The sequence below is a fragment of the Carassius gibelio genome, chromosome B8, assembly GCF_023724105.1.
Source record: "Carassius gibelio isolate Cgi1373 ecotype wild population from Czech Republic chromosome B8, carGib1.2-hapl.c, whole genome shotgun sequence".
NCBI lineage: Eukaryota > Metazoa > Chordata > Actinopteri > Cypriniformes > Cyprinidae > Carassius > Carassius gibelio.
Window position 1 is genome coordinate 7848250 of NC_068403.1, and position 12685 is coordinate 7860934.

Below are 12685 nucleotides of genomic sequence, written 5' to 3' on the forward strand. Positions count from 1 at the left end.
TGACAAACAAAAAAAATCATGGAGCTGAATGTGACTATATTCAACACTTGCTAAAACTAGATTGGAGATAAAATTGTGAATTCAGATTAGCAAAATAATATTTTGGTTTTAGGATTTGGCTAATTGTAATCATATTTTAGGCCATGCGCTTAAAAACTACGTTAATGAACATTGAGTTAAAAAAAAAAAAAAAAAAAAAAACCCCACTATTCAGTACAGAAATATTACAATGACAATCACTGTCAAGTTACATTTTGAATGTTGAACGTTCTATGAAATTGAGAGTAGATTTTATAAGTTTAATTTCTTAAAATAAAAAATAACATTGTACAGTTTCCATTCAGACTTTTTTTGCATACAAGCAGTTCGAGCTAAACTGATTACAAGAGTAAATGTGACAAGCACTTTCACAAAAATAAACGATTTAGTGATATCATGAACACATTCCCAGCACTCATGCATCAGTATGTTTTAGCAAAAAAGCCCTTAGTATATATTTTTTAAAGAATGTTTTAGTAGCTGCACAAGAATGAAATTTTAAAATCAATTATATCCCAGATTAATATGCATAGACAAATATTTCATTTGTAGGTTGAGTTCCTGAAAAAGTAAAAACATTGCATGCGGACCAGTCTCACACAGCAACAGTAGACAGGTTCAGCTTCAAATCTGCAATATTTTTGTATCATTGATGTTTTGTATCAGGGATGATGTATTTTTGTAGACCAAAACCCTGGGAAATTATTTTTAGCATTATAATACTTTCAGTCCAGAGATCAGTGGGTTTTCTGAAAAGGTTTTTGGTTAAATGCCTGAAATAAGGTCTGCAGTTAGCACAAGCTCAAGATATTTTCAGGTTTAATTCCACAACATAAAATACATCAGTAATAAATATTTACATGATTTTGTTTTATTTTTTATATTTGACTTGTTTGATTGATAACAAGTGGCTAAATGGGACTATTGAGGTTAAATGGCACACCAAACAGGTAAACTCATCTTCACACTGGGTTTTATAATCATGGTCTTACAAACTATTCTATTCTAAACTATTCATTTAGCTTTTTACTTCTGGTGATTGTACATAGGCTTCAAAATGTGTTTACATTTGTGAATATGAACTTTTTTTAGTCACAGACCTTATTTTCTCTAATAATCCAAAGGCTTTGAGGAACCATCAGTACAAAAGCCAGTGGAAAATCTCATTGGGTTCTAAACTTCCAGATTGGCCTACAGAAAAAAAATCATCACTGCAGCTCTTTAGCAGGACTACCTGTTTGTTCAGACAGACTTTTTAAAAATATTTTAACACTGTCTTTGTGATGCTAGTGGTGCAGATTTCACAGCTTTTGCTACTTCCAAAAAAAAAAAAAAAACAAATTTCTCTCTGATTCTATTTTTTGTAAGCATTGATCAATTATTGTTATTTTATGCGTGTGTAATTTCAATTTTCAATCCGTGTGCATAAGGATTGTGCGTTCATTATTAGCAGAAAAGACATTGTCCCTTACATAGACATCGCTCCCTTAGGTCTGCAGGCCTGATCACCATCTCACGGACCATCTCCACGGTCCCAAACACTGGGTAAAGCTTCTCTGTGAACATCTCGCTGTATGTGTAGATGTGTGCACGCTTCTGGGTGTCATAGAAGGACAGCTGCCCCGCCTCATAGTCCAGATAGACCCCCACCCTCCGCGGGATGAGTGACTGGGGCAGGGGTGTGGGCGGTGTGGTCAGGGCCTTGAGCTCGGAGCCCCTCTCCAGCCTGAGGGTCAAGTATCCGCTCTGGGTATTCAGTGGTCTGTAACCTTTACAGAGAGCTGATTCTTTGGCCACCCCGAGACGCCAATCACGGTCGCCCACTTCTACCTCCCAGTACCGGCGTCCCGACGAGAAGCCTTCAGAGCCGAGACAGCACCACCAGCTGTCGAAGCGCCGCAGGCTGTGAGAAACCTCACGCCGCTCCAGACCACACTGCATGCGCTTGCAGTCCTTAGACAGAACCAGAGCAGGGTTGGCCGTCTCTGGGTCAAGAGTCACCTCCACTGAAAAACAGAGCAGCACTTATAGTTAGATTTAGGTCTTATTTGTATTGTGGGAGGTTTTCAAACAATTAAACAGTGGAGAGAAATAAAAACTGCACGCTGCCAATTAAAATACTGCCCAATTTTGATGTTATGATGTATTATGTGTGTGTAATATATAAATCACATATACCGTATTTTCCGGACTATAAGTTGCACTTTTTTTAATAGTTTGGCTGGTCCTGCGACTTATAGTCAGGTGCGACTTATTTATTACAATTAATTTGACATGAACCAAGATCAATGAACCAAGAGAAAACATTACCGTCGGCAGCTACTAGAGGGCGCTCTATGCTGCTCAGTTCTCCTTCAGTCTACACTGAAGACATAGAGCGCCCTCTCGTGGCTGTAGACGGTAATGTTTTCTCTTGGTTCTAAATAAATGCGACTTATAGTCCAGTACGACTTATAGTCCGAGAAATATATGTGTCTATTGTGTATATTTATGTATATAAATTAAAATACATCTATGTATACATTTAAGAAAAATATATGTTAAGTGTATATATTAAATATATGAATATACATTTAAATATTTACAAAATATGTGCTGTATGGTTTTAGTAATTATATATATATATATATATGCTTATTTATTCAGCTTTCAGATGATGTATAAATCTCAATTTCTAAAAATGTACACTTACGATGTGGTCCAAGGTCATACGCGCACACACACACACACACACACACACACACACACGTATATCTAATTTTGACACATACCTGTAGCATCACATATCCAGTTCCACACTGAAACGAAAAGCAGCATTTGTGTTACTAAATAAATTTTAGAAATTATCTATTGAATTGACAGCCTTGATGTCTACAGCTGCTGAATGTCAATGCATTTAAATTTTATTTGATTGATGAATCTATTAATCTCTCACCTATGTGTGGAATGTAGCCAGTGCAATCTAAAGAAGATGAGAGAGAGAAAGAAATATTATCAGAAAGCCGTTTTCATGTCTAAACTAATAAAATATCTGTCTGTGATTTTTGTATAATACAGTATTGTTCTCCAGAAAATACCAGATGATCTGATTTATAAGCTTAGTAATTCCACTTGGCGCCACTAGTGGAGCAGAAAACACTTACAGCATTTCAGGTACAGTAACTATCCTTCAAAATCAATTCTGGGGCATTAATGTCATTGCCTTCTCACCGATCGTCTGGGACTTTTGTTTTTGTACCAGCCACAGTCTTGGAATGAGCTCCTACAAAAACACAGTTGTGCTTAATGTCAGTCTTGCTGGTTTTTAGATAAATTAAAAACGAAATGTGCAAAGTCTTTGAATGTTGTAAATGTTTTCAGAGGCATCACACCTTGTCCAGATGTTCTCCAAGCACGACCCCTATGAGCAGCTCCACAGCAGACTGCAGATGCGACAGGTGACCCCGCTTCCACCGCAGCTCCACGTCATCCAGCATCATCAACACCGCCTCACCCGGCCAGATACCATGCTGAGAGAGAAAGAGAGAGTTTATAACAAATAACACATATGGTAAGACTAACAGATAGGGCTTAGCGGGCTGTGCATGTCTCTCTCAGGTGAGTCAGTGAGGTCGTTTGTACTCAACCCAGTCTGACAAGAGGATCATAGCAAGGTTAATATCTTAATTCTTAATCAGAGAGCAACCCGAGACAAGACCAACAGAGAGAGTAAGATGCTTCATTTACAGCATGGTTTGATATAACATTACACACTAACAAACCAATTAATCTGACAACATGAGAAAATGTTGTAACCCTTAATATATTTATGGCCAAAACTTTTTTGCTTTATAGAGGCCCATTTAAACACTACCAGACACAAGTTTGTACACGCTTGATTAAATTACCTTACACACCTTTTGATCTAAAAGGCTTCTGCTTAAATGACTGCTTTGTAAACAAATACTGTAAATGTCTGCCTATGAATTTGTTCTGCAAAATAAATTACATTTAACAAACATTTTGTATGAATGTTTTCCTAAGAAAATCCCAGAATGCATCTCATGAAATTTAGCAGATGTATCTTCTGAATCTTCTCACCGGGTGTCTGTTGCGCTGTCCTCTGGTCCAGTCCAAAATGATCCTTTTGTACGGGCCCAAGTCATATTCTCCTCCCTGCTCCAGCATGCTGAGCAACTGACTCTTCCAGTCCCTCTTTTCTGGATGCAGATCAGCATAAACTTGCATGGGCGTCTCAGTATTTTCCTGCATAATGAGAAAAAAAAAAAATTGGAATATAGCATGCAAGTCATGGACTTTGATGATATTTTATGGTGCTTTCAAATATTGAAAGTTTGAGATCTCCAGTCATTTGGGAAAAATATTAACAACACCTGTATCATCTCTATGACATAAAGTCTTTAATAGCCACATATAGAGAACTTCTGATCTAAATCCCTCAATGCAATTACATTTTGCAAGTACATTTTGGATTCAACATCAGTAACTCTGAAAATAATTGCCTCAATAACTTGAGCCCCTTGAGCTGACATTTATGACGCAATAACCTTTTTAATAAAAACCCTGTGTCTAACTCAAATCAATTACTTTGATTTCTCAAGATGCAATGTGCTGACGACAAGCTTTTTTAAAAGTACACTAAATCCAAGAGGCGGATGCCCTGGAGCGAACTACAGCTCAAGGACACAAAAGTACTGTGGACTATACTATAACTTGAAAACAAGCCACGATTAAAGCTTGATCCTTTAAAAACGGACACCGAATTTTAAACCCTTAAGCCACTGGAGCTGTCAGTCAGCTTGAGAGAAACATACAAGCTGGTTACTATGGGGACTGGTGGCAGGATTTTTTCTAAATTTAACACACGGCTGAAACCAACCAACATCAGCCTGTAATTAAAGCCATGCAGATCCTGAGAAACAGCAGCTGTCTGAAAAACAGAGTGTGTATCTTGTAGGATGAAGCTTAATGAATACAGGAAACACAGCTGACTATATTTACTGAGCAACAGGGTTGTGGATCATTCAGAAATGAACTGAATGCTTTTTATAATTATATCCCATACTAGGAAAGTAGCATCACCCTTTATTTTTCAAGGTTCAATTCTCATTATTAACAAAAAGTTAACTGACTTTTGCCTCAAATTCTTAATTTGCCACTTACTAACGGTTAGTAAGGTAGTTGTTAAGTTTAAGAACTGTTAAGTTCAATTCTGAAAAGTGTTCCTGTAGCTCAAGTGGTAGAGCATTACGTTAGCAAGCGCAAGGTTAGGGGTTCGAATTCCAGGGAACACATGTTAGGAGAAAATTGTTAGCTTGAATGCAATGTAAGTCGCTTTGGATAAAAGTGTCTGCTAAATGCCTTCACTTCATTTTAAATCTAATTAATTTATTTATTATGAATCTGCCTGTGATTAATTTCAGCTCAGGTTCTAACCTTCATCTCCAGGATGTTGGCGGTCTCCACAATGAACTCTCGACAGGCATGAGGAGGCCACACATCCTCTCCGGTCCAGATGTGAGCCAGAATATCTGACCTCTGAAAGACATCAGCATAAGAGCTTCCAACAGAGATACACAGAGTTTGAAAATGTGTGTGGAAACGTATTCAATAGCGGACTCTTAAGAGCTGGAGAAAAGCCAGGTACAGGAACAATGCAACCATATATTAGTCTTACCCAGGGATGGGCAGTATTTCAGATACATGCATTTAAAATACGTATTTGAAATACAAAATACTATTTTGTATTTTAAAGCCTTTGGAAAAAATCAATTGTAATTTGTATTTAATTACATTTAAGACGAGTATTTTTGTATTTTCTAAATACTTTGAGCCAGTCAACCTCTTAATCAGGGTGCTGTTTTCATGCATCAACTAGTTCAGACCAGACACGCCCCTCCCCCCCAACCCCAACATTCATCCACGTGAGCCGCAGCTGTACAACCCAGCCTTGGATCGGCAACTTTTCTGGAATAAAGTGAGGATCTGCTACTAGTTGATTAAAGTAGCTTGTCAAATGTGTTTGAATCATTAACGTTACTGCATGTTAGGGATGGGTGATATCATATGACAATATCGTAGATTCGTAGCGATGGTATAAATTGTGAATCAATGGAACTTTTTCTAAATCTTTTACATAGGACTTTCTGCTTTCTCTTTAGCTTTGTGCAGTTGAAGGCTTGTTTATACTTTCGCAATTCTCATGGCTCTACGCCATGAACCTGCTTACTGCGTGCGCTCCTCAGTAAACCTACAAGGCTTTTTTGCTTGACGTGCTCTCCGTTGTATAATTCTGTGAAACGACAGAAGGCGACTGAGTAATTGTTCTCCAAACCACGAAAAAGCAGCGATGAGAGGAAGTAGTTTGCCGAATAATTTGTCAAACATCTCTTATACTATGTCAAACACTCGTCTCGTGAGAAGTTTTGTAATTTTGACAACACATGTGAAAAAAAGTTTTTTGTTACACTTCTTAAACCTTAACCAAATAATCAAGTTAAAACCAGTAAACTTGAAACTGTGACTTGTGACATTAGAACAAAACATTAATATATGATAACATATGTATAACACTAAATTGAACAATACTGTGTTATATATGTTTTTTAATTCATTAATTATTTTATTTCAATTAACGATTGTATTAAACACCTACCATTACTTTATTCATTATTTCTGATATGCAGGCTCATTTTGTAAATTGTAATCATTTTAAATTTTACAAACATGGTGCTTTATGAAAATGTAACTGGACACATTTCTAAATTGTGATTGAGTTTACCCATCTATGCAAATGTTTGTTTATGTGGAGATTAAATAATTAGGTTAATCATTGTCTGTCTACATCAGTTTAGTGCAGTGATTGTGTACATTTGTTAGGACAATGATACACCACACTTTTAGTTTTATTGTTCACCAAAAAAATTGTGCCAAATGATTTCTAATTTTAAAAAAAATATTTTAGATAAACTTTATATTTTCTAATTATGTATATAGAAACAAATAAACTTTACATTTAACAAATATAAAAGTTACTATACTACTTGCGTTAAAAAAAAAAAAAAAAAAAAAAAAAGCATCAAAAGAGTTTGAAATTCAGTTTTTGCTGCGGTATCAAAAATGATATTGATAATTGTGAAACCATGCCATATGTTGTTACTGTAAAGTAAAATTAAGATTTTGGTCATATCACCAAAGAGTATAGAAGTAACAAGAGGCGAAACTCCATTGCAGTTTTGACAACAATCGCTAGATGGCGCTGCTATCGTGCTGCCGCCATTTTGGACTGAACCAACGGTTAACCGTTGGCAGAACTACCGTATACACTGCAGCATTAACAATTATGTCTGTAAGGCAAGGCAAGGCAAGTTTATTTATATAGCACATGTCGTACACAATGGTAATTCAAAGTGCTTTACATAAAAGAAAGTAAAATAATCATGAAGAAAAATAATTTAAAAACAGTTAGAAAATGATTTTACATAAAATAAACAGTGAAAATATAGTGCAATCAATTCGGACATTGCACAGTGCTCATTCAATAAATGCACCCCTAAACAGATGAGTTTTGAGTCTAGATTTAAATGTGACTATAGTGTTTTAACACATCTGATCTCTTCTGGAAGCTGATTGCAACTGCGGGCAGCATAGTACAGGTGCTGTAACGTTAATGTAAGCTATCCCATGACCGCAGTAACGGTTTGCTAACGTTATGTATTTGGTCAAAATTGGGTCAAGACTCGAAATGGTCTTTAAGTTTGGATAGTGATTTTCATGATTATGCGAAAAAAGGGTGACAGTTAAAGGGTTAATTTAGTGATAACAATGAATTAATAAAGCGGTCATTTGCCAGGTCAGGTGTTCATATATATCTCTGAAAATATGTGATTTAAATGGTTGTAATTCAAGAATGCTTTGGAATATAGACTTACTGTATGGTTGGTCTTGTTTTAAAGAAGACATTTGCTAGGTTATTGTTGAAGTGAAATAAATTATGAAAGTGAAACAGAAAAAAAGTTATATAAGTTTAAGTTTATTAAAATGTACAAATTAAAAAATATAATTATTTATATTCTATATATATATCTCAAAATATATTTTACTCTATAACTGCAAGAAAAAGAAGTTGTGTTTCACATTTTAGAGACATGGGATGTCTGCTATAGAGATATTAAAAACAATAAACTACTATTTAATTCCCTCAACCGCTTTTGAAATGGGACCGGTATCATTCAATTCTATGACAGCTGTGTTGCGTTCAGTCCAAGATGGCGGAGCTGCAGCTCTGCGCATGGGTGCGTTTGTTGCTATGGAACGTTCTATTGAGTTTCGCCTCTTGTTACTTCTATACTCTTTGATATCACCCATCGAAAATTCCATCAACTAGTTCAACTGGGCAGGTTAGGTCAGCCATATTGGATGGCAGATACTTTAAGATTGTGAAACAAACAGAACTTGGCCACATTGGAACACCAGTCTGTCACACTGACTTTTAATGATGGTGATAAAACATAATAAAAGTTAGTTTTTGTAGGTTTTGTCGTTTTTTGAAGTTTTTTTATTTCTTACACTGCAGGGGAAGGAAAGAGGTATATAAAATTAAAACGAAAGTTTCTAAGCAGTTGCACACATCTAAATGCTTTTTGGCATTCAGAATAGGCCCAGATAGATTTCAGCCTAATAGGGATACCTGCACTGAATCTTCAGTTTCACATGTATTTTGTGTATTTTCAAAATACAAAATACTGTATTTGTATTTAAATAAATTTTTCCACACAGTATTTTGTATTTGTATTTAAGTACATTTTTCCACACAGTATTTTGTATTTTAAATACATTTCCGTGTATTTATGCCCATCTCTGGTCTTACCTGACAGATCCTGTTGAGTTCTCGCGCAAGCTCCATTATAAACAGCTGACTCTCGGTTAACGGCTCTTTCTTCGCATGTTTCACTCTCTTCCGCGTCTCCTGCACAGACAGTTAGGATCTATGGAATAACTTCGGCTCCACCAGGAAATATAACAGCTACTTATAAATGCGTTTTTCTTTTCTTCTTAAAGTCATGAACATCTCCATCACATCTCAATTGGATAACAATTGCGGACTAATTTTAGTGCTAACATTTTATTTATACTAAATACACCATTAAATAATATTTTCATTTAAACTTGTGGAAAAGTGTAAAATAAATGGTTCAAACAAATTATTAAATAATATCTTGACACTTTTGCACAAGTTTAACAGTTACAGCTTGACAGAAAAGGATATAGAATTAAAATAAAATACAAATATTCAAATATATGTGGCTTATTTTCTTCATCTTGCATTTAATTTTGTAGCAGGTCAAATTGTTGCAATGAAAATGATGCCACAACTAAACTAATTTTAATAAAAGTCAATTTATCTGACACGAAAGCAACTGTAGTTGTGTCTCACATTTTATGTAGTCCATCCTAAATACACACAATTATTGTATAACGTATTTTCCTATTAAATCATATTTCGTAATTTCTTAATGTTTTGACAAGTGTGACTTGACTGTAAATAACCATATTCAGTATAAAAGTAACAAAAATATATTCCATTCACAAGTGATATTTACCTTAATTTTCCTTATTTTCTTCACACGCCACATGTTTCACATTTCATTGTGTCTCACTGATAAACAAGTACACTACTTTATTAGCGAGCAATATTGCTGGTTGTGGTGTAAATGACGCCACAACTGAGTTAGTTTTGAAAAAATAAAAAATAAACTCATCAGAAATAAGTGTGTTTAGTTGAAGTTCATAGCTAGCAATTTACATAGCCTATCCCAAACATGCAATTACTGTAACAAGTCCTCTGATGCAGCAAAATTGAATGAATGAACACTGTACCTTCAGACGAAACTTGAGCTTCTTGGCAGGCTCAATGAGGAACTGAAGGCAATCCTTCATCATGTTGGACAGCCTGATGTGACCCTATTAGAAATCTGAAAGAGACGGAATGCAGAAAACAGCAAAAGAGGGAAAGAGAGAGATTGGAGTCGTTTAAGATCAGTGTAACAGCTGAGAAAGATGGGAGGGGTTTGGAAAAAGCCTTACTTTCAGAGCTCAGCAAACTCAACACATGCTCAATCTGCAACAACGCATTATTTTTTGATCACTCTGCGGCTCTGCTCCGATCAGCTCGTTACGACAGAGGTTCCAGGTCCAGAGAGACCCGGGGAAGCAGTGAGAGCACTTTTAATTGGTGCTCGGGGACAGAGGGGGGTGTAATTGTGCTGAATCAGCACGACTTCTCAGTGTTCCTCCAACAGCACGCCCACACAACCTGCCAGAGCACCTCGACACTCAGTCGATTCCTAATTCCAGCCCCAAAGTTAAAAATCAGCTTATAATATTAGGCATACAACATGGCCCAAATGTCCGAGACCACTAGTGAAATGGCTTCCATTTCACATTTTCTAATATAATACAACATCTTTAAATTACAAATTATATTATAATCATGACAATTTGAGAGAGAAAATTATTTTCCATGATGCTACTTTTGTAAAGTCAGGTAATTCTGACATTAAATGGAGTAAGCTCCAAACTTTATAATAAGCAAAAAAACTGCACAAGATGGAAATTTTCATTGAGATTTATGAAATCAGCATCATCAAATTGCAATTAAGATGCAGATCTTTGAATGATTAGCTTAAATACTATCAGTTTGTCAAGCCAACAAAATAAATGAATTCATCTTGTGCACATACATTATTACAAGGTATAGCTGATCCAAGAAATATTTCTATCTTTTAAAATGTTTTCCGGTTTCTTTACAGATTTAAAATTATCCCAAATTTCCGATGTAGTCTTAGACTTCTGAATAGCAGGTATTTTTCACTTTAACTATACCTTCCTGTTTTTAGACAGTAAGAATGAAGAATAAAAGAGGTTTCTGATAAATACGTTTGTCCATATGCATTATGCACTGATAAAAATGTATCGACACTATAATCGCACAAATTCGTTCATACAACACTATAAAATTAAGTACAGTTCTTGATTCTATGATATTTTGGTGCACAATGTTCTCTTGTTTCTGTTTGGGACAGTAGTGCAATGTCACACCAAAGAAACTACTTCAGCTTCCTTGCATTTATTTATGATTAACTATACTTGTTGACTGAATGAACAATGCCAGAACCTGATAAGGTTTAATTAATGATCCGCTACAATCTGAAACTAAATTATGTGCCCAAAGTAAATGCAATTATGTTCCTCTGGTGTGCAATATGATTTACTTAAGCTCTAATTAATTCAGTCTCATTTATTTTCTGATCCAATAAAACTGCTGACTTAGATGAATGAACATGACTAATGAAGGAGATAAAAGTTTGTACATTTACATGGTTACATTTTTGATCAGCTATACCTTTAAGTATGTGCACAAGATAAAATCATTAATTGTGTTAGCTGGACAAACTGGTGGTTAAGCTTATTATTCTAAAACCCAAACTTTTAGACTAGAGTGACATCCACTGAACATGGCTCAGACCTTCAGTCTGTGTTGACCTAATAAGCTTTCTTTTTTACATAACAGAATGTAGCACCTTAGAAGCAAGCTAGAACTGAAAAGCAACACCCTAGCAACGCCTCAGACACATTAGTAGCTACTCCATCAATCTGTATAACAGCATAAGCAATAGAACTCTCTGACTGTCTAAACCAAAGGGACTTGTCAGGTTCTTCTGGTGTGCACTGCAGTGTTGGCAGATTGTTGGCATTGTCACACCACGTGTCAGGTCTGAACAGGGACAGATTAAAGAGGTCCTGACAGATTCAAATACACAAACCACGTGAACGAGCACAAGGTGCAGATCTCCCAAACCCACACTGATCCTTTAAGCGAATTAAACCAGTACAGCCCTGTGTATATTTTTGAGCATGAGTGAGTAGGTGGTGTTGGTGAACAAAAACCTGCTCACGACAGACTCCATTAAAATACATATATCACGTATTTGCATTTTAATAAAAATAAATATCCCAAAATAATAATAGTAATTGTTATTCGATATAAATTACAATTAATATAATAATCACATGTTAATATGACAATTTAATTTAGATTTTTCATAGCATTTAGAAAACTAAATAATAGGCTATACATTTTCGTCCACTAGGTTTATGTACGTTATTGCAGATGACAGACAAAAAAAAAAAAAAAAAAAAAAAAAAAAAAAAAAAAAAACCAAGGCGTCATGATACGCTGCAAACTCAGAGAAGCGCAATGCAGTCATAATATTATGCAGGTGCGCGCATATGCAAAAGTCATTAAACAGCAACAGCAGCACCGTTGCTGATGATAGAATAAAAAGTTTAGCGAGATAAAAGTCACATACCTTTTTATTTATCCTTTTGAAATATCCTCGGAAAGTTTTCCTACATCACAGCCTCATCTGATGTTTGTGCATCTCGTTGCTCGTTCTCTAAACGGCCTCACCTCAGCAGTCAAGACACGACAGGAGTGTGATGAATCTCGTGGTGACCAATCACCGTTCACACGTCTTGGTACTTTAGTTAATAGCCTTTTGTCGCGGAGTGATTACCGATCGTGTATTTCCGTAACGTTCCCGAACGACTCCTCGGATATTTCCGTTACATTTCCGAAATGATA

At 35.7% G+C, this 12685-nt stretch overlaps 1 protein-coding gene across 1 annotated transcript; it reads right to left on the reverse strand.

The window, feature by feature from the left end:
• Nucleotides 1-285: 285 nt before the first annotated feature.
• zgc:194990 (uncharacterized protein LOC568410 homolog) lies at nt 286-12578 on the reverse strand. The gene is made up of 10 exons (XM_052563096.1): nt 12411-12578; nt 9919-10013; nt 8909-9007; nt 5476-5577; nt 4120-4284; nt 3411-3548; nt 3250-3301; nt 2975-3001; nt 2811-2837; nt 286-2045 (listed from the first exon to the last, which is right to left on the reverse strand). Exons 2-10 carry the CDS (start codon nt 9979-9981, stop codon nt 1486-1488), a joined length of 1233 nt encoding a protein of 410 aa, XP_052419056.1. The 5' UTR covers nt 9982-10013; nt 12411-12578; the 3' UTR covers nt 286-1485.
• Nucleotides 12579-12685: the final 107 nt, after the last annotated feature.